The following is a 20,672-nucleotide window of genomic DNA, read 5'->3' as shown; positions in this document are numbered from 1 at the left end:
CGATATGACGCTGTTGCAGATCGCTACTTTTGTAGTAAGCAACATCATGAGCATGACACGCCTTATCGATAGCGTTTATTGGATACTCACCGGGTTTGGGCTGATTTTGATCATCGAGTCTAATATCTAATCGTGTTCCGGGGCCACAGTAGTTATATCCTGGGAGGTGTTTTTCTCCTGGATACTTTGCCCACGGTGTTCCGGGGAGTTTTGCCAATTTGGCTGCGATGTCACCTCCTCGCTTTTTTTTAAAACATCCCCGGGTCTAGCAGAAATAAATCTAAATTTCTTTGTACCGCATTGTACACACTTGCCAGTAAGGGCCGATCTGTTATTTCTTGTTGTAGCGGTTGTCATATCATTTGTGCCAGTACGTACTCTACACTTCACACAATATAGATCCATAATTTATGTATAGAGATATGAATATAATTGATTTTTCGGCGACTAAAACAAGAGAACCAGTTAAGCATGTTGCAGCGTTACCAAACTCGATCCGGATGATTATCATCGGACCATCTGGATCCGGCAAGACGCAATTGTTACTCAATTTAATAATGAGATGGATGAAGTGGGATAAGTTGTATTTGGTTGCTCCTAGCGTAGATGATCAACGATGCTACGAGGTGTTGAAAGATTTCAACGAGAATGCATCAGCGATCGCTAAAAAAAATGTTATTGAGTTTATTACAGATATCAATGATGCACCAGGTATCGATGATATTGATGGCGACGTTAACAATCTAGTCGTGTACGATGATGTTATGTTAGACAATCAAAAGAACCCAGCTAGGATATTTTCCAGAGGCAGGCATAAAAACACTGACGTGATATATGTCACTCAATGGTATACTCAGATTCCAAAAGTAATCAGAGATAACTGTAATATTCTTGCTGTATTCAACGGCGTTGATACACACACGCTACGAAATATTTGGCAGACATGGTGCGGCGGTGACATGGACTTCAATGTTTTTCGAAACTTTTTTAGTCATGCTCAGTCGACCCCACATGGATTCGTAACGATAAATTTACATGATCCTCGGACACGATATCGTATCGGACTTGACCAAATATTCGGTTAGTTGTAAGTAATTTTCATTGTAAATAACTCCATAGCAGCAGAGGGGGCGAAGACATCGACGCGGGACGCCCGATGATTACCACGGGAAAACACCAACGAGATGTTGTGGCGAAATATAGCGTTTTCGAGCAAAAAACGCTAAGGCTCCATTTGCCAAACGGAGACTTTATTTTTTTTTTGTTCGAAAAGTGAGATTTCGAAGGAAGGCTCTATTTGTCGTTTTGAGGCCTTAATCGAAATTTGTCTAAAAAGTTGTCGGATTCGCCCCCTCTGCTGCTAAACATATAATGATTAGGTCTTTAAGTTTGTTCTTGCAGCCGAAATAAGTGAATTTTAGAGCTCTCTTGAATGTGATCACTGTGTCTTTGTGTCTAAGTTCAGTGGGCAATTCATTCCATGTTGCTGGGCCCTAGTATGCAAAAGAACGCTGTCCATATGACTTTGTTTTCGTAGTGGGAATAATGAGTATACGATTGTCAGAAGAGGAGCGTAAGTATCTTGCTGGTGTGTACAGATGCGTGAGGTCGGATAGGTATGTTGGACTAGAGTCCGACAGTGAAATGTAGCACAGAGAACAAATTTTGTGTTTGATTCTGGATCGAATGGATAGCCAGTGTAGGGTACAGAGCAGCGGGGAGGTGTGCTCTGATCGTAGTACTCTAGGTATGATCCAAGCAGCTGTGTTTTGAACTTATTTAAGTTTCTGGAGTAGATATTGAGATGAACCAGACAGAATTGAGTTACATTAGTCCAGTCTTGATAGTACTAATGAACACATAAATGGTTTAGTGGCATCAACTGAAAGATATTTGCGAACTGAGCTGATGCGTGTCAGCTCAAGATATGCAACCTTGCATATGTTCATGACATGTTGGTACAATATGAGAGTACTGTCCAGAGTATCACCTAGGTTTCGTACTGATTGTGTGAATTTAATGTTGGCGTTGCTGATATTTATTGTTTGAGGTAAAGGATGTGAATGAGAAAGTCTTTGTGTTGTGATCAGAATGGCCTCAGTTTTATCAGCATTCATCTGCAGCTTGTTACATGTCATCCATGATCTCACATCAGAAATGCACCTCTCTACACCTTGTATGGTAGCATCAACTTCAGTTGGGTGGCTAGATTTGTATATTTGGGTGTCATCAGCGTACAATTGGTGAGACACTGGATGATGATATATGACACTTGGGAGCGACTGAATGTACAGAATGAAGAGAACAGGTCCAAGAACAGACCCCTGTGGAACACCACAACATAGATCAACTGGGCTGGAGTGTATTCCTTTTGCAGATACAATTTGTGTCCTGTTGACTAAGTATGACTTGAACCACAGTAAGGCTGTATCATGAATGCCAAATACATGCTGGAGACGGTGAAGTAATATATCATGGTCTATTGTGTCAAATGGTGCAGACAAATCAAGGAGGGTGAGGACTGTAATCTTTCCTCTATCCAATCTTTCCTCTATCCAACGCAGAGAGAATGTCATTAACTACTTTTAGAAGAGTAGTTTCAATACTGTGGTAAGGGCAAAATGCAGAATGTACATTGCTAAAAAGACTGTTTGAATTTAGATGAGATACAAGCTGAGATAGAACAACCTTTTCTAAGATTTTTGATATGAATGGGAGATTAGAAACTGGGCGGTAGTTCTTTAAATCGTTATGCTCTAGTGTTGGTTTCTTCAGCAGAGGCTTTACAATGGCAGTTTTGAAAAATGATGGGAATTCCCCGGATGAGAGAGAGGTATTAATAACATCAGTTAGTGAAGGCAATACTGGGTCTAAGCACTCAAGCAGCAGTGATGTTGGAATTGGATCAAGTTCACATGACTTTGGTGCACTCTTCATCACGACTGTACGTACAAAATCCATAGAGACAGGTTCAAATGCTGCTAATGGTTGCCGCTCAAATTCGGTATCCCAACTGTATGGTGACGGTGAGTCAATTGAAATTGTGGTATCAAGCTTATCTCTAATGGTTTGTACCTTGTCACGGAAGAAATTTGCAAACATGTCCGGAAGGTCGACTGGAGAGAAGGTAGTTAGAAGTGGTGTAGATTTGTTCCTTGACATTAGCTTGTTAGTAATCTCGAAGAGCTCTTTGCAGCTGGAACTTTCCATGATCTTAGTCGTGTAGTGGGCTGATTTCGCTGCATGGATTTGTGACATTCTTCTTAGAGGCTTCATAGACTTGCTTATGAATAGTGAGTCTGGTGGAAAGCCAAAGCCTCTCAGCTTTACGGCGGTCTCTTTTAGCAGCGTGAAGCTGGTCCCTAACACTACTATACCATGGAGAACACTTTTGAATTGATACTCTGCATTTGGTAGCTGGTGTATGTTTGTCAAGCAATGAACGCATGCACTTATTGAGTTGTTCTGCAGTAGGAGGTAAGCAAGTTGTTAAGTTGGCTTGGATGTCGTGCATTAGTTAGGTTCTATTTATCATACGGAAGTTTCTCTTAGTAGCAGATAAAGGTGGAGGGTTAGGGACTGATACGTCAAGATGGCATATAATGCAGAGGTGATCTGATGCAAGGTCATGGGATACCAGGGAGGACCGTAGAATGTTATCATCAGGTCTATGAAGAATCCAGTCTAAATTTGTGACAGTGTTTATGGGTCGGTTGGTCAACTGACTGTTTCAGGTAGAAAACATTAATGGAATCATTGAGTTTTGATGTATTTCGGTTTCCGGGAGACTCAAAAATGAAAGTAGCAATCTCCTTGGATAACCAGGTTGACGCCTTTCGAATTTCCATAGTCTAGGAGATTCGGAAACTGATCCAAAAAGAAAGAGTCAGCCAGCTTTTTTTTTACTAGGAGGAGGGCGGTATAGGCAGAAAAAAAATGGATACTACAGTATCCAGATTATTATTCTTTGAATAGTTATTTCCCTTGTATACTGCTGAATCTAAGAAGCCTACGCTTTATTTGCTAATTTTTTTCTGTTTTAATTTATGAATGGTGTGCATTTGAGAAATTCATTTAATTCTACTTCCGAATGAATACAAACGAGAAACAAAAAGCATCAGTAACCCTAATATAGAGAATTGGGAGCTTTGTGGTTTAGCAAATTTTTAGGAGCCGAGGTAGCACACTTGGTAGTTTTTCCGACTTTGAAACCAAGGGTTACGAGTTCGATACCTGACCTGATTAACACGGAGAGGATGCATTGGCTCCCATATCCTCTGCATGATATAGCTAAATGTGTCAATAGTACAGTTAACCATTTTCTTTTTAAAGGGAAACAAATAAAACAGGAAATATTTCATTCTCCATTTCATCTACATACATGTTTACATTAGCTGCATCAGACCTTTTTCACACAAAGTCATCAGTAAAAACAATCGTTCTTTTGAAGAAAATATTTGAGTAAATATGTAAAATGTCTTCGTCCAGTCGATTTGGATTCGGATTATCAATCAAGGCTATACGGTAAAATAATATAAGACCGGTTATTGGTATGTCATGTAATTCTGGTACTTACCCTCCCGATAGTGAATAGAATACTGCAATTCAACACTAAAGGACGTAAAATATTACTAAGTCTGCTTTATCGCTGCTTGACGTATTGATGTCTTGAGCTACTGTAAAATGTGATGTCACTCGGCAACATGACGTTAAAGCTTTATCCCACTCTATCACGTGACGTTAACTATTCGAAACGCACAATTTCGTAACATGAGCACTTTTGTTGCTTTTTTATACCAAATTTGTCAGGTTGTTAAAGGAACTAATTTGCTTCTGCCATATCCATCACTTTAGCAACTTAATATCAGATCATAAACTAGAAATATTCCACACACAGATGATATTTATTACACTTGTTTCCTTCATTTTCTTTTCTGGCACTCTTTTTATCATTTCGTGGAATGATTGATTAGAATTTTATTTCTTTCATTTTCAAGCTGAATGCGTACATTTTGATGCAAAAATGCAGGCTCTAATTTCACAACTAACATTTAAGTCTTAAAATGTGCAATTTGTCAGTTTCAGGTTATATTAAATTTGCTAGAATTTAGACTAAAGTTGAAGCTCGCATTTAGAGTTCTTTTGGTGAAACTAGGTCAGCTGTGATTGCATACTTATGTGACCATTTTGAGACGACGATGATGATGATGATGATGATGATGATGTTATAGTTTTATTTATTATTATTATTATTATTGTTATTGTTATTATTATTATTTCTGTTGCAGCCAAGAAGATTTTTTTTTATTTGATTAGCAAGGAACTTGATCCGTTTTGCATGTCGGCAAATCACATGCTGAGATATATAAAATACAAAAATTAAAACTATTTTTATACAGCGTGTAAAAATCGTCAAAATCTTACAAGCCAACTGAACCAGTAACCTGAAAATACTACTGATCCTGTCCATAACCAACTGGTCCTACATTTCATAAAAGAAGACAAAATGTATTCAGTGACTCAGATATAAATCCAGGTAGACATGAATATCATCCCTTAAAAATATTATATATAATATGACACATAGAACATACAAAAACACAAAATAAGATATTTATACCATATCTCACATTTTTTAAATGTTTTATAAGTTCAGTATGACTTTTTCACAATTTACTGAACAGGACAATGAAACGCACTTTCTAGTTGATCCGGATCCATACATAATTTTCTTTTATGCGTGACATCATAATATAACAGCTGATAACCAGTCTGAATTATAGTCTGATCCTCATCCATTCAGTTCGTTTTCAATGACAGTGTCAGAACTGGACCCAGTCTGCAAGGATGAGTCTGGGGAATCCAATGTACAGCTAGCTGCTCATAAAATTAAGTCAACGAATGATAAGTTGCAGCTGGAATTGCTGCAACTGGAGCCGGATCAAACATATCCATATCAGCACAATTCATCCGAGCAGTTGTTGTTCGTTCACCTCGTGTCTGTTTGTCGTGTAATTTGTCTAATGAGTAGACCATGTTGGCGGGGGAAGAACCCGGGAACTCCTAGGTAAAGATCCACCAACCCACGAGAAGCTACTGGCAGGCTTGCTCACATATCAACATTGGCCTAATCCGAGATTCGAAGCCAAGCGGAAAGAAGTCAAATGAAAATGATGGTTAAAAGTGATCGCCTTAAACCTTTAGGCAACACAGAGTTCCAAATATAATATGCACCTAATTATCTACTATCAACACCCAGATACCTGTTATCCACCAACCAGTTATCTGCTATAAATACTCAGTTACCAATTATCCAGATCCAGAGTATCTAATATCAACAGCCTGTTGTCTGGTATACAACACCCAGTTATATGCTGTCAACACTCAGTGATCTACTATAAAAAATGAGTGATCTTCTATCCAGCTACCCAAGTATCACCCATAAAAATGAAGTTAAATTATCCGCTCCCAAGTTTAATACTCCTCCGTTCCCCATCTCTCATATTTTAAACCTAATTGCCATCCCATTCACACAATGTAGGACTTAAAAGAACTTGTATTATAACAGAATTTACAACTCTTATCAATAAAACATTCCTACTCTAAACCCCCTTAAGATCCCCTTATTTAATGACAAATTCACTAACCCCATCTGTAATGTTCACACCTTCCCCAAGCTTCCTATTTTTAGAAAAAAGCTTCCAACCCATTCACACAAAGTAGGATGTAAAAAATAAATATATTAAACGAAAAATAAAATAAATCCATTTTAGATGACAATAAGTTCTCTACCTACCCTTACTGACCGAGGACACTATTATAAAGCTCAAATATCTACCCCATTCTATAATAGCCAGCTCCCAGCCCATATCAGTCATAAAATGAACCATAACTTTAAATGAAAGGCAAGCATAGTACAATACAATTTAAATCCCTTATCAACAATAGCTAATTTTGTTACCACACTTACAACCCTATAATCCCTGTTGTAAAGTGAAAATCTCTGCCTTTATCTGTGTTGTTCTTGCTCCCCTAGTTTAATCAAAACTGTCACGGTAAGTACGCATGCTATGGTCTTAAAAAAGGATATGTCTTCTGTTTGTCTTTCAGTGTGTCTGCAAAAAAGATAAAGACAGATATACCAAGAGACAGACCACATAAAACCTACATCTTTTACACTCGTACTCGTACATTCGTGTATGCATACAACGTTGTACATTATTTTCCTGTTGGGAAATGACAACCAAGTGAGCGTCATAGTCGTCGACCAAGTTCGCTACCAGTCGACAACTCTGAGACATAAAGAAGAAGCCCCAGTCGACCACTCAGCGACCCAGTCGATGATACAGTCTGAGAACCAGAATAGGATATAGTTGACGAGCCAGAAGAAAGACTCACTCGGCGATCCAGAAGGCAGTCTAGTCGACGGTTACGTTGGTGACTGTCGGAGACCAAGTACGTCACCAGTCGACGACTCTGCGAAACAGAGAAGATGAACCAGTCGACCACTCAGCCACCCAGTGGACGATACAGTCTACGACCCAGAAGACGACCTATTCGACAATCCAGTCGCCTACCCAGAGGATGACAATGTCAACGACCCAGTCAGCGTCCAAGAAGACGACCCAGTCGGTAACCAAGAAGAACGAATCAGTCGACAATCCTGACGACAGTCGAGTTGACGATCACGTAGGTGAACATGTGGTGACAAGAAGCCTGGATTAAGACGGGATCCCGCTGAAGTAGAAATCTATCACGCACTGGAGCTCCGGTCCTCAGGCAGACACAGCGGGGTATCAATCCCATATAAAAACCTATCATAAAGAACCGGACAAAGCGAGATTTGGGTCAGCGTAGCGAGTGAATTCCGCTACAGCATACTTGTATGTTCAAATACTTTTGCTGACTAAAATGTTATATGTGTGAGAGAGGGTGAGAAAAAGAGTAGCACGGATGCGTGATTATGAAGCTATTGTAAGGATAGTATTGAACATAACGCAGTTTTCCTTACATGTGTTAAGATGTTGGGTGTTTTCGTTTCTGCTTATATCTGCGAGATTGCATCAAGTGACTGGGAATCAACTGATTTTTATTTTGATGAGCGTATGCGTTTTTGATGTCTAAGTTTGATTGATGTGTGTGTGTGTGTGTGTGTGTGCAACATGACTATGGAACTATGCAACATAATTTATGCGTGTATTGATACAAGAGTATATGATGCAATGATGTGTATGCAGTTTAAAAACGAGTAGACTGGATGCAGAAGGTAGTTGGTATCTTTGAGAACTGTAGAAACAGACGGACAGACAGACATTTATAGTGACTGTGTGTGAGGAACACATTTGTGTATTCAGTGAGATTGTACATTGTATAGCTGTGAAAGCCAAAGAAGTGTAGATGTCGTTGCTCAGAAAGGATGAGAAACGGTTAGAGGAAAATAATACGAGAAATTATTCACCTACAAGAGACATATTTATTACTTGTTTTATCAACCATCTTATCAAAGAAAATACTAAATAAAAAAGCAATTATGAATACAGCATTTAATTAATACATTATTTCAAAATACAATAATATATGAAGCTCATGTTTCTAAAATTGAGATTCAGTCTAAACGAGTATTGCACACTGAAGTGGATTCAAGAGCTTTCGACTGAATCTCTGACTTCTGTAAAACTACGATCAATAAAAACCAGTTTTACAGATAAACTTAATTTCGGGGCCGCTCGCTTTCTCCTGCGTCCATATCATTGTAATGGCGCTGATATCTGCACTGTTAACACTTCTGTACAGTGGGAAAAAACTGATGTAATAAGTCTTCAATTACACATATGCCAAGATATAGTCATGGTTACTGAGAAGCAAATTTCAAGACAATGGAACTTGCTCAATTTATTTTTTGTTGGGATGGGAGCACATTTTAGAAGTTGAAGAAGAAGTATATTGGAAAACTATTCTAGTTGGAGAGAACAAGGTCAAGGTCAAGTGAGCTAAAGGTAAAACATTCTTAGCAAAGGCAAAAGACTATTTGATGACCATATAAATTTAGAATATCACGACCACGTGACGTACATTTAACCCATGCAAAACCGTATCAACATCTTTTCTTGGATGTTCAAAATTTCGTAAAACTTGGACAATGTGAGCCTCATAAGGGTTACACAAAGTGTCAGAATGATCGTGAACGAATTTCATGAGATAGGCAGTAACAACACAGTAACATACTGAATGGATCTCAAACGTTCGCTTTTTAAAACGATACATTCTTATTTATTCACACAAAAGAAAAGCGATTAGCTGATCTGCATTACAAAGAAAGGTAATAAAACATTCACACAAACTGTAAATCTTAAGATTTTTATCACAATAATTAAATTTTTCATCATGACTTTACTGTACCAGCCAAAATAAAATACAAATCCGTTTCCTCAAAATACTTAATATGATCAGAAAAGAAGTATTATGCATCCTTAACAAAATCAGAAAAACAAAAGCTCCCCAATACATTCAGTTTATAGTTAAATATTACAAACTTTTACTTTTAGCTGATTACAATTTTTACAGATTTGTTCTACTAGGTCAGAAACGAATTCATCATACAACTGAAACTTAATCGAAATATAAATGTTTACCAAAAGACGTGCAATTTGTCAATGCAGATCAATTGGCAAAATAAATCACGGTGGTCCTCACGCAAGCAACAAAGTTCCGAAGTTGTTACCAGGTCGCTGTCTGATAGAATAAGGTATTTCGGGTTCTTGAAGTAAGGACAAAGGGTTGGGATCTTTGTTTTCCTCCTCATTGCCATCACTGGTCTTTCTTGCATCATGTTCTGGAATAAGATCTTTAAATGCTAGCTTTCTTGTCTCATCATCAGATTCAAATTTATTGGTGCCGCTGACTTTGATGTCGTTATCTTCAGATATGAATGATTTATTGCCAGATTCATGTTCAGAGAGAGAGAAAGAGAAATCTCAGGTTCCAGACCGAAACATGATGACTTAGAATGATCATCCTAATCTACGTCTTTCCTTTTTCTTTTTTTCTCATCTTCGCATAAAGCTGTTCCTTCAGGCTCTTTGTCAGAGTATGATTGTTTACCCTCATTCATATTCTCAACTTTTCGTTTCATGCTTTTTGTCTAACGTTTCTGAATCTTCTCGTTTTGGACCGATGCAGATATTCTTACGTCTCCTTCAAGTTTGCTTCTTTTGGATATTTTGTCGTTGCCCTCACCATCATCACTGGCCATTGTTTCTTTGTGTTCTGCAATAATGTATTTCAAAGTTAGCTTTCTTGTCTCATTATCAGGGTCAATTATCTTAGTGCCGTTGACAGTGCTGTCGTTAGCTTCAGATGTAAATGATGTATTGTAAGATTCCTGTTTAGAGAGAGGATCTCACAGGTTCCTAATTTAAACGTCAAGACTTAGGAACTTCGTCCTTATCTATCTCTTTCTTTTTCTCTTTTTCGGAGATTCTAAAACCTCATCGGAAACACCGTCCCTTTATGTTCCTGGATAGAGTATCATGGCTTAATGGCATTCTCATTCTCGTCATTATTTTCTTTTCTTGCTCCTTTCCTCGGGTGCTACAGTCTTCTCTCTTTGGATCAATGCAGACTTTGTAACTTCTTCTCCTTCAGGCTTGCTTATTTTGGCCTTGGTGATGTTTTCCATGGACAAGGGAAGAGCCTGCTCTCTTGGTATTCCCAGAAAGTTCAGAAATATAACGTGTGCCTTTTTCACCATTAAGCAGGCTATATTCATTTCCCTTGTTTTATTCTTCCTCCTGTCTCACCACTCTTTTCTCTCTTTTCATAGACCCCTTAGACTCGCTTAGGGCGGAAAATAAATCTTCAGAGGAAACAATTCGTTTGATTCTCTCCACACACCCATTTGACGAATTCATTTTGAGTGACATCGAGTTTGACGATAATCGTCACTTAGCTTTAATCACACCTTTTGGTCTCCTCCTTAATACACGTCTTGATGTTTGATATTTCTTCTTCTTTATCTGAATCCAAATCCTGTTTACATGCCGGTCTTTTGACGGAGGAGACCGGATCTATTCCTGGAGCCACTATATCTTCGCGTACCTTGTGGTTTGACGTGAGGAGTGGGTCTTTTTAGCTATCTCAATTTCCTTTTTTCTTGTCACGGCTCTGAGTGGAATCTCTTGCTGGTTGTGGGAAATGGTTTCCTGTTATCCGTTATATCAAGGTTCTTGCCGCATGTGTCAAACAGACCTGAAGTGTTAGGTCTTCCACATTTAGATTTCTCTATGCGAATCCTTCCTGAGGTATTTACTTGATGCCATTTGTCCTGCTGCTGTCCCACCTTGTTTAAAATAAAAATGATCAGTAAAATCTGGATCCATTTTCACCCCCTATCTCACTCACCCGTTCACACTCATTGCTGTTTTCTAATAATAATATCTATCGAATAACAATTCCTTCTATGTAAGACAGACTCCAATAATACTTCAATTTTAGGAATGTTTTTTATTTATATCTGCCAGGAATGTTTTACTTATTTGAGTTGCATTGGAAACTCCGATTTTAGAGGAGAAGATCAAACTTTAATCGACAGCCATTCACATTTCTCATCACTCACATCTTAACCAGTTTTGATTGGGATCTGCTGAATGTGATTTGGACATGGTTGGGAAGTTATCAGAAGCAAACAGACAACATGTTTTGCTTAAGAACATAAATAAGGTAAAACGCTTTAATAGGCGATCAATCAATGGTGAAATTGTTGGATTGTTCTGCAGTCCATCTGTGGATTCAGCTGAATTATGCGAGTCCGTAATGACTGTTGTATTAATTGCATTCCCCTCTGCATTCGTTCCTTTCAAAAGATGTGTTTCCTCTGTTTGTAAACGTTTAGATCTCCACTATTTCGCTTTTTTACAGGCAGGATCGGATTGCTCCGAAGGTTGTTATGATTTCAGTAGGAATTTCATCTGTGACTGTTTGTTTGCAGATGTCATTTTCGGAATTGTGATATTGTTCTGTGACGTTTGATGTGAATGTTATTTTGGCGGAATTCGTACAATTTTGATCCCCTGTGGAGGTTGGAGGCCATTGGTTAAATCACTGTGTTTTCGCCAACTGGTAGTGTGAGTTCTGTCCGCCATATGTCCGCTTTGTTTCACAGGTCTAGCCCATTGCTGTGAGATTTGATATTCAGGAAAACGCTTTCGTATTTTAGCCTCATATCCGCTCCAGCTGTTCCTCCACATGTGGAATATTGTATCACCACCCTACGATCAGAATCTGGAGACATTGCTGGGTAAACCTTACTAATTGACCCATCCTCTAGATATGGTGCCCGTAGGAGAAGAGCAAAAATTCCAGAATTTAGGATATGCATTGTGCCTCTGTTCTCAAGACTGTGCTCTTGTGATGTTTCTCCACTGCTTGGATTTGTAGCTACCTTTGTGTCATGGTTTTGTACCATAGTAAGATTACTTGGTAGTGGTGAAACAGACACATATATTGGTATATGGCTGTTGCTTTCCTTCTCTGAGGTTCTACCTGTTGACGTTAATCGAATGTATGTACGTTGATCAATACTCTTGGTGGTTGAGCATGGCGCCTTGTGAATTTGTCCCGTTCTAATTACACGTATAGTTTCTTTTTTACTGGCCCTGCCATGAGCCAGTGCCCGGCGTAATACTTTTATTTGTCATTTTCATATTTTGTCGGACTAATTTCCTCCATTGGAAGAATGGTTATTTGTAAGTAAGGCTCGTTCTTGTTTCTTCCATCTTGATGGAAATAGCTAACCGAGTCTTGATTGTGTTTCTTAGTCGGAAGGTATGTTGATGTTGAGACTTGCCCTCTCTCGTTTATTTGAGCCCGTAAAGATTATTCAGATATATATATAAATATATTGATTTTGGACTTTTGCTCCCTCTTCTTCTTACGTAGTAATGTTTTCAGTATATAACCATTCTGGTCCCTGGTTCAACTGACGTTCTGGCAGAACGTTTTAGACGATTAGGCTCTTGGAATTAGCGGATTCGGTTGGGTAATGATACAAATTAAACATATCCCAAAAGTTTTGCCTTGTATTTACTCGATAATAGCTCACTCTTAAATATGAAGTTCAAAGACATAGATCTGTCGTCGACTAATGCGTAACTGATCGCATGTTTTTTTTGCTTCAGTGGTGGGTTAGAATATGCGTGCAGCATATAGTCTTGATTGTGTTCCTTAGTCGGAGGGTCTGTTGATGTTGAGACTTGCCCTCTCTCATTTATTTGAGCCCATATAGAGTATTTAAATCGCAACTGTTTTTTTTAAAATACCATTTATGAGCGTTTGTCTCGGGAAATGGCCGGAATAGTCTACTTGCTTTCTTTCTCTTTCGATTGACGGCTTTACTTCAGAAGTACGACGTGGTAGAACCTGGTAGGAGTCTGTAATGCAAATTTCTGGATAATTCCAATATCACCCTCTTGATGGTTGTTGACAGAGGTAATTATGAGTTTCAATTAGGTTTCCATATTACGTTTGGAACTGATGAGAGGTGATCTGTTAGATCGTACATTGTCTGTGTTTGTTTTGGTGGTCGACATCTCATTGATGGTGGTCGAAGTCTTAGTGTTGACGGTCGAGAGAATGATAGTAGCGATCGATATCATGGCGACGGCGACTGACATGTTGGTGACGGGGGTCGAGATGTTGTTGATGGCGGTTGAAATATGGGTACTGACGGTCGAGACCTTGGTGAGGTTGATCTTAGAATTGCTAGTGGTTGTGCCGGTCGTAGTCTTGGAATACATAAACATCCGCCATTTGCAATGGGCTCATTGTTTCCGTTACAACCGTGGCTGGTGTATTTTCGATCCGTATTTTCCCTATGTGTCAAGGAACTTTGTCCAAAATCTTTGGTATAGTCTCCATGATATTGTGACACCGGTTGCTGATCCTGATATGTTACTGATCGCCGATCCTGTAATAATAATAATAATAATATAATAATAATAATAATAATAATAATAATAATAATTATTATTATTATTATTATTATTATTATTATTATTATTATTATTATTATTATTATTATTATTAAGATCATATGAAGAGAACGGAGCTAAAGTACATTCCAACTTAACCCTACGAGTGGACTTTGCCTCCTAATTTTGGTTAAATATGATAACGCGCATGATCTCATTTTTATAATGTTTGTATTATCAGCCATTGAAGTTTAGGTCTTGCTCATCCATTTTAATGCACTCCACTACCAACCAGCTGACATTTAGGAGCAAACTTTTACTTGCTGACGCAAAACCATCTTTAAATATAATTTATCAGATTTTTTTTTACCCTTTTCATTGATAGCGAGTTCTTTCAACAAACCCTTTTTTTAATCATGTGATTTCTATTATTGTCCTGTTTCAATAAAAAAGAAACTGAAACTGATATTTCGATAGGAAAATTGTGTTTTTTTTAAAAATCCTTTTAAATGCATCATTTCTATAAGAATCGATATTATTGTACTATTTATTGTATCATTTGATAGACTAACTGTGCCAGTGATAGAGACTAACTGGAACGTATTTTGGTGGAACATTGTTTGTGCATTGATTGTTAAAGACCCTTTTTTTGCCAAAAGCAAGGTTGAATCAGATACCTTTCACTTACACAATATCATTGGATATAGGTATCCTTGGTTTCCCAGTTCTCCTCATAAGCCTACCAATAGCGGTCATTGACAGTATAGGTGTTGTACGATGACTGTGCCACATCTGTGATATAAAGGAAAAGTAGATGAAGGATTTACCCCAAAGATGAATGATTTACTCCAAAGATAAAGGATTTGCTCCAAACATAAAGGATTTACTCCAAAAATAAAGGATTTAACCCAAAGATGTGAACTGTCTATCTAGGGTCTTATTAAACCGTCGTTAGCCACTGACAAGCAAGACACTTATTGTATTGGAAATCTTCGTCTGAATTTTTAACAAAAATATGATCCATATTAATCAAAGTATTACTAATTTATATATACATTGAGTTTGGACTTTTACTCCCTTTTTTTATTATGCACCCTTCCCCCCGCCCCCCATTCATTCTTGGGGCCCATTAATTATAGAAGAGATAGCAAAGTATGTTTTCAGTATATAACCATTCCGGTTCCTGGTTCGAATGACATTCTGGCAGAACGTTTTAGACGATTAGGCTCTTGGAATTAGCGGATGAGGTTGGGTAATGACACAAATTAGAAATATCCTAAAAGTATTGCCTTGTATTTACTCGATAATAGTCCACTCTTAAATATGAGGGTCAAAGACATAGATCTGTAGTCGGATAATGCGCAGCTGATCGGATGTTTTTTTTACTTCAATGGTGGGTTACAATATGCGTGCAGCATATATTAAACATAATTTGAAATCTGTCACATTCCGTGGAATTAGATAATGAACCACCGGGATCAAACAACATCGATTTATTATTATTATTATTATTCTTATTATTATTATTATTATTATTATTATTATTATTATAGTTGTTGTTGTTGTTGCTGTTATTCTTCTTTATTTATATTATTATTTATTTATATTATTAGTGATTATAAAATGGCCGCTATCGCTTAACCAGCTTGAAGCAGCTGTTCCGTTTTTAGTGCCGTTTTCATGATATTTGTGCTTGTTGCCTGTTTTCATCTTCGTTATTGTGTTCCTTATGTATTGGCTGTTAAATTCGTAGGTGTTTACTCATCTCCTTGTTTTGGAAACAAGAATAAATAGACTTTTCTCAGCTGTTTTTGAACAAACCGCCATCACGTGATACTCGCCATTCATTCCGTTTATGCTACGATGGACCCTCATTAATTGCTTTAAATGATCACTCCTTGGCTGTCCACGCTACACTGTGCTCTAGACTAAACGAACTGGGACTATATTCATCATTACCTAAATGTAAACAGAAGCGAAAAAATAAACGAAGTTTCAAAGCTGGCCGGCGTTGAACAGGAAGAAGAATCCCAGTTACCTCCCTTATTTCGGCTCAATAATTTACAAAAATTTCGACCGTTAATTTAGATCACCTAGTTCAAATCCCTATTAATTCGTCAATCTTTGTGTCAACTATCCAAGAAATACCTCTACGCATTGCATTAGTCAATGCCCATTCAGTAGGACCACCGGAAAGGCGCACAGAAATAGTTAATTTTATCAAGGACCAAAATGTTGACATATTTTTCCTGACATAAACATGGCTAAAAACAGCAGACGATGAACCCAAGTGTGCGGATGTAACACCCACTGGTTACTCCATCAAGTCGTTCCCCTGTAATTCTCGCGGAGGTGGAATTGCTGTCATAACAAAGAACTCCATGATAAAACGTCTTAACTTCACCACAACATTCAATTTCGACCACACATCGCTTGAACTATTCAACAAACACTCACAATGGAGCAAAGGTCAGTCCATTTTTTCTACCTATACCGCCCTCCTCCTAGTAGAAGAAACAAGCTGGCTGACTCTCTCTTTTTGGAGCAGTTTCCGAATCTCATGGACTATGTAAATTCGATAGGTAGCAGCCTGATTATTCTTGGAGATTTCAACTTTCACCTTGACTGTCCCGAAAATCCAAATACATCAAAACTCATAGATTCCATTAATGTTTTCAACCTCAAACAGTCAGTTAACCAACCCGCCCATAAACATGGACACATTTTAGACTGGATTCTTCATCGACCTCATGATAACATTCTACGGTCCTCCCTTGTATGACCTTGCATCAGATCACCTCTGCATTATATGCCGTCTTGACGTATCGGTCCCTAACCCTCTACCTTTATCTGCTACTAAGAGAAACCTCCGTATGATAAATAGAACCAACCTAATGAACGACATCCAAGCTAACCTAACAACTTGCTTACCTCCTACAGCAGAACAACTCGATAACTGTCTCCGTTCATTGCTTGACAAACATGCCCCAGCTACCAAGTGCAGAGTATCAATTCAAAAGTGTTCTCTATGGTACAGCAGTGTTAGGGAACAGCTTCGCACTGCTAAAAGAGACTGCCGTAAAACTTAGAGGCTTTGGCTTTCCACCAGACTCACTATTCATAAGCAAATCTATGAAGTCGCTAAGAAGAAATATAGTCCATGCAGCGAAATTAGCCCACTACATTACCAAGATCATGGAAAGTTCTAGCTGCAAAGAGCTCTTCGAGATTACTAACAAGCTAATGTCAAGGAACAAATCAACACCACTTCCAACTACCTTCTCTCCAGTCGTCCTTCCGGACATGTTTGCAAATTTCTTTCGTAACAAAGTACAAACCATCAGAGATAAGCTTGACACCACAATTTCAACTGACTCGCCGTCACCATACAGTTGGGATACAGAATTTGAGCGGCAACCATTAGCAGTATTTGAACCTGTCTCTATGGATTTTGTAGGTACAATCGTGATGAAGAGTGCACCAAAGTCATGTGAACTTGATCCATTTCCAACAGCATTGCTGCGTGAGTGCTTAGATCCAGTATTGCCTTCTCTAACTGATGTTATTAATACCTCTCTCTCATCCGGGGAATTTCCATCATTTTTCAAAACTGCCATTGTAAAGCCTCTGCTGAAGAAACCAACACTAGATCATAACGATTTAAAGAACTACCGCCCAGTTTCTAATCACTAATTCATATCAAAAATCTTAGAAAAGGTTGTTTTATCCCAGCTTGTATCTCATCAAAATTCAAACAGTCTTTTTAGCAATGTACATTCTGCATTTTTCCCTCACCACAGTACTGAAACTACTCTTCTAAAAGTAGTTAATGACATTCTCTCTGCGTTGGATAGCGGAAAGATTACAGTCCTCACCCTCCTTGATTTGTCTGCACCATTTGACACAATAGACCATGATATATTACTTCACCGTGTCCAGCATGTATTTGGCATTCATGATACAGCCTTACTGTGGTTCAAGTCATACTTAGTCAACAGGACACAAATTGTATCTGTAAATGGAATACACTCCAGCCCAGTTGATCTATGTTGAGGTTTTCCAGAGGGGTGTGTTCTTGGACCTGTTCTCTTCATTCTGTACACTCAGCCGCTCTCAAGTGTCATAGATCATCATCTAGTGTCTCACCAATTGTACGCTGATGACACCCAAATATACAAATCTAGCCACCCAACTGAAGTTGATGCTACCATACAAGGTGTAGAGAGGTGCATTTCTGATGTGAAATCATGGATGACATGTAACAAGCTGCAGATGAATGATGATAAAACCGAGGCCAGTCTGATCACAACACAAAGACTTTCTCATTCACATCCTTTACCTCAAACAATAAATATCAGCAACCCCAACATTAAATTCACACAATCAGTACGAAACCTAGGTGTTACTCTGGACAGTAGTCTCACATTGCACCAACATGTCATAAACATATGCAAGGCTGCATATCTTTAGCTGAGACGCCTCAGTTCAATTCGCAGATATCTTTCAGTTGATGCCACTAAAACACTTGTGTGTTCATTAGTACTTTCAAGACTTAGACTCAAAGACACAGTGATCACATTCAAGTGTGCTCTCAAAACTCACTTATTTCGACTGCAAGAACAAACTTAAAGATGTAATAATGTTTCCTCCCTGAGATATTCTCAGCATGTTTTTTTATTTTTTAATGTTTTTTCTAATTTCATGGTGTTTGTTCTAGTAATAATATTATTATATGTTTTTTTATCTTATAGGCGTTGTCTAATGTTATAAAGCGCTTAGAGGATCTAAAGATTTTGCGCTATACAAAGTCCACATTATTGTTATTATTTTTATTATTATTACTAGTATTTTTATGATTATTATTATCATTTTTTAAATTATATTATTATTATTATTATTATTATTATTTGTTACTAATGCTATTTTTTCTTTCTATTCTCATTTTTATTATTTGTTTCTATTATTATTATATGTTATTATTAGTATCTGTTTCTAGTATTATCATTTTTATTTGTTCTTATTATTCATGTTATTATTGCTATTATTAATATTATTATTATTATTTGTTTATATTATTATTATCATTGTTACTTTTGCTAGAATCATTATTGTTATTAATGTTATTGTCATCATTATTATAATTATTATTATTATTCGTTTCTATTATCATCATCATCATTATTATTATCATCATCATTATTATTATTAATATTATTATTTGTTTATATTATTATTTATTTATAATTATTGTTATTATTATTGCTGCTGTTGTTGTTATTTGTTGCTGTCAATATTTTTGTGTCTATTATCATTATTATTATTTGTTGGTATTATTGTTATTATCTGTTATTATTATTATTAATATTTGTTTCTATTATTATTAATATTTTATATGTTCTTATTATTATTGTTATTACATTGCTATTATCATTATTATTATTTATCATTATCATTACTTATTATTATTATTATTTGTTATCATTATTATTATTTTATTATTGTTATTATTTATTATTTGTTTTTATCATTATCATCATTATTATCATTATTTATATTATTATTATTATTATTATTATTGATGGTGATGTTGTTATTGTTATTATTATTATTATTTGTTTTTATTATCATCCTCATTATTATCATTCATTATATTAGTATCATTATTGTTGTTCTTATTATTATTGTTATTACATTGCTATTATCATTATTATTATTTATCATTATCATTACTTATTATTATTATTATTATTTGTTATTATTATTATTATTATTATTTTATTATTGTTATTATTTATTATTTGTTTTTATCATTATCATCCTTATTATCATTATTTATATTATTATTATTATTATTATTATTATTATTGATGGTGATGTTGTTATTGTTATTATTATTATTATTTGTTTTTATTATCATCCTCATTATTATCATTCATTATATTAGCATCATTATTGTTGTTGTTATTATTATTATTATTATTATTATTATATTTGGGGCTTTAATTCAATTAGATTTTAATCAAAATATTCAGCCTACTAGACAGTGAAAATGTATGTAGTAAGTTATGCCTAGAAGGTACATATTAATCTTACGTCAAGTCGGTTTCGTTGACTGAATTACTAAATGACTGTATTGCAATCTACTAAATTATGAATATTTTGCCATGCGCTCTTCAAACTGTAACAAATGTTCATATTGGCTAACACTAAACAATAGTATAGATGACAAGATGTAAGACATTATGCAATGACATGAACATATAGCCCTGCACTAAGGCTGCTAACTACATTGTAACTATTGTAAATTCAAATTCTCAAAAATTTATATTTCTTACGATTCTCTTTAAATTATCAGAATCACGTGACATTTACTCTCTCTCTCTCTCTCTCTCTCTCTCTCTCTCTCTCTCTCTCTCTCTCATATTATGCGAGAGCTGAGATATTTTAGTTGATAGAGCGTCGGTCTTATAATCCTAGGATCGCGAATTCGACATCCGCACGGGCCAGTCAAGGTCAGCTGCCTCGGCGTGTTCTTGGGAAAGGCGTTTAGCTCTCATGTTCACGGCATGATATAGCCAATAAAGTGGCAAAAGTGCATTTAAAATCCACAAGTAAAATGACTCCTATAATATGTTCACATTTTACAAGAGAAGCAATTGAATTTTGTGAAAATTTTAGTCATGTTTGCCTTGTCTATGACGAGTC

At 36.7% G+C, this 20,672-nt stretch overlaps 1 protein-coding gene across 1 annotated transcript in view; it reads right to left on the bottom strand.

The window, feature by feature from the left end:
• Window positions 1–9,689: 9,689 nt before the first annotated feature.
• The window catches only part of LOC149775413 (uncharacterized), a 41,253-nt gene continuing 30,270 nt past the window's right edge, over window positions 9,690–20,672 (bottom strand). Inside the window, exon 8 of the mRNA XM_089943475.1 lies at window positions 9,690–9,916. Within this exon, the coding sequence (XP_089799601.1) occupies window positions 9,690–9,916 (227 nt within the window). The remainder of the gene's footprint in view (window positions 9,917–20,672) is intronic.

Source organism: Sinohyriopsis cumingii, chromosome 19, assembly GCF_028554795.1.
Source record: "Sinohyriopsis cumingii isolate HCF-2022 chromosome 19, ASM2855479v2, whole genome shotgun sequence".
In the NCBI taxonomy this organism is placed as follows: Eukaryota; Metazoa; Mollusca; class Bivalvia; order Unionida; family Unionidae; genus Sinohyriopsis; species Sinohyriopsis cumingii.
The sequence above is the reverse complement of the archived record's forward strand: the minus strand, read 5'-3'. Positions and strand labels throughout refer to the sequence as shown.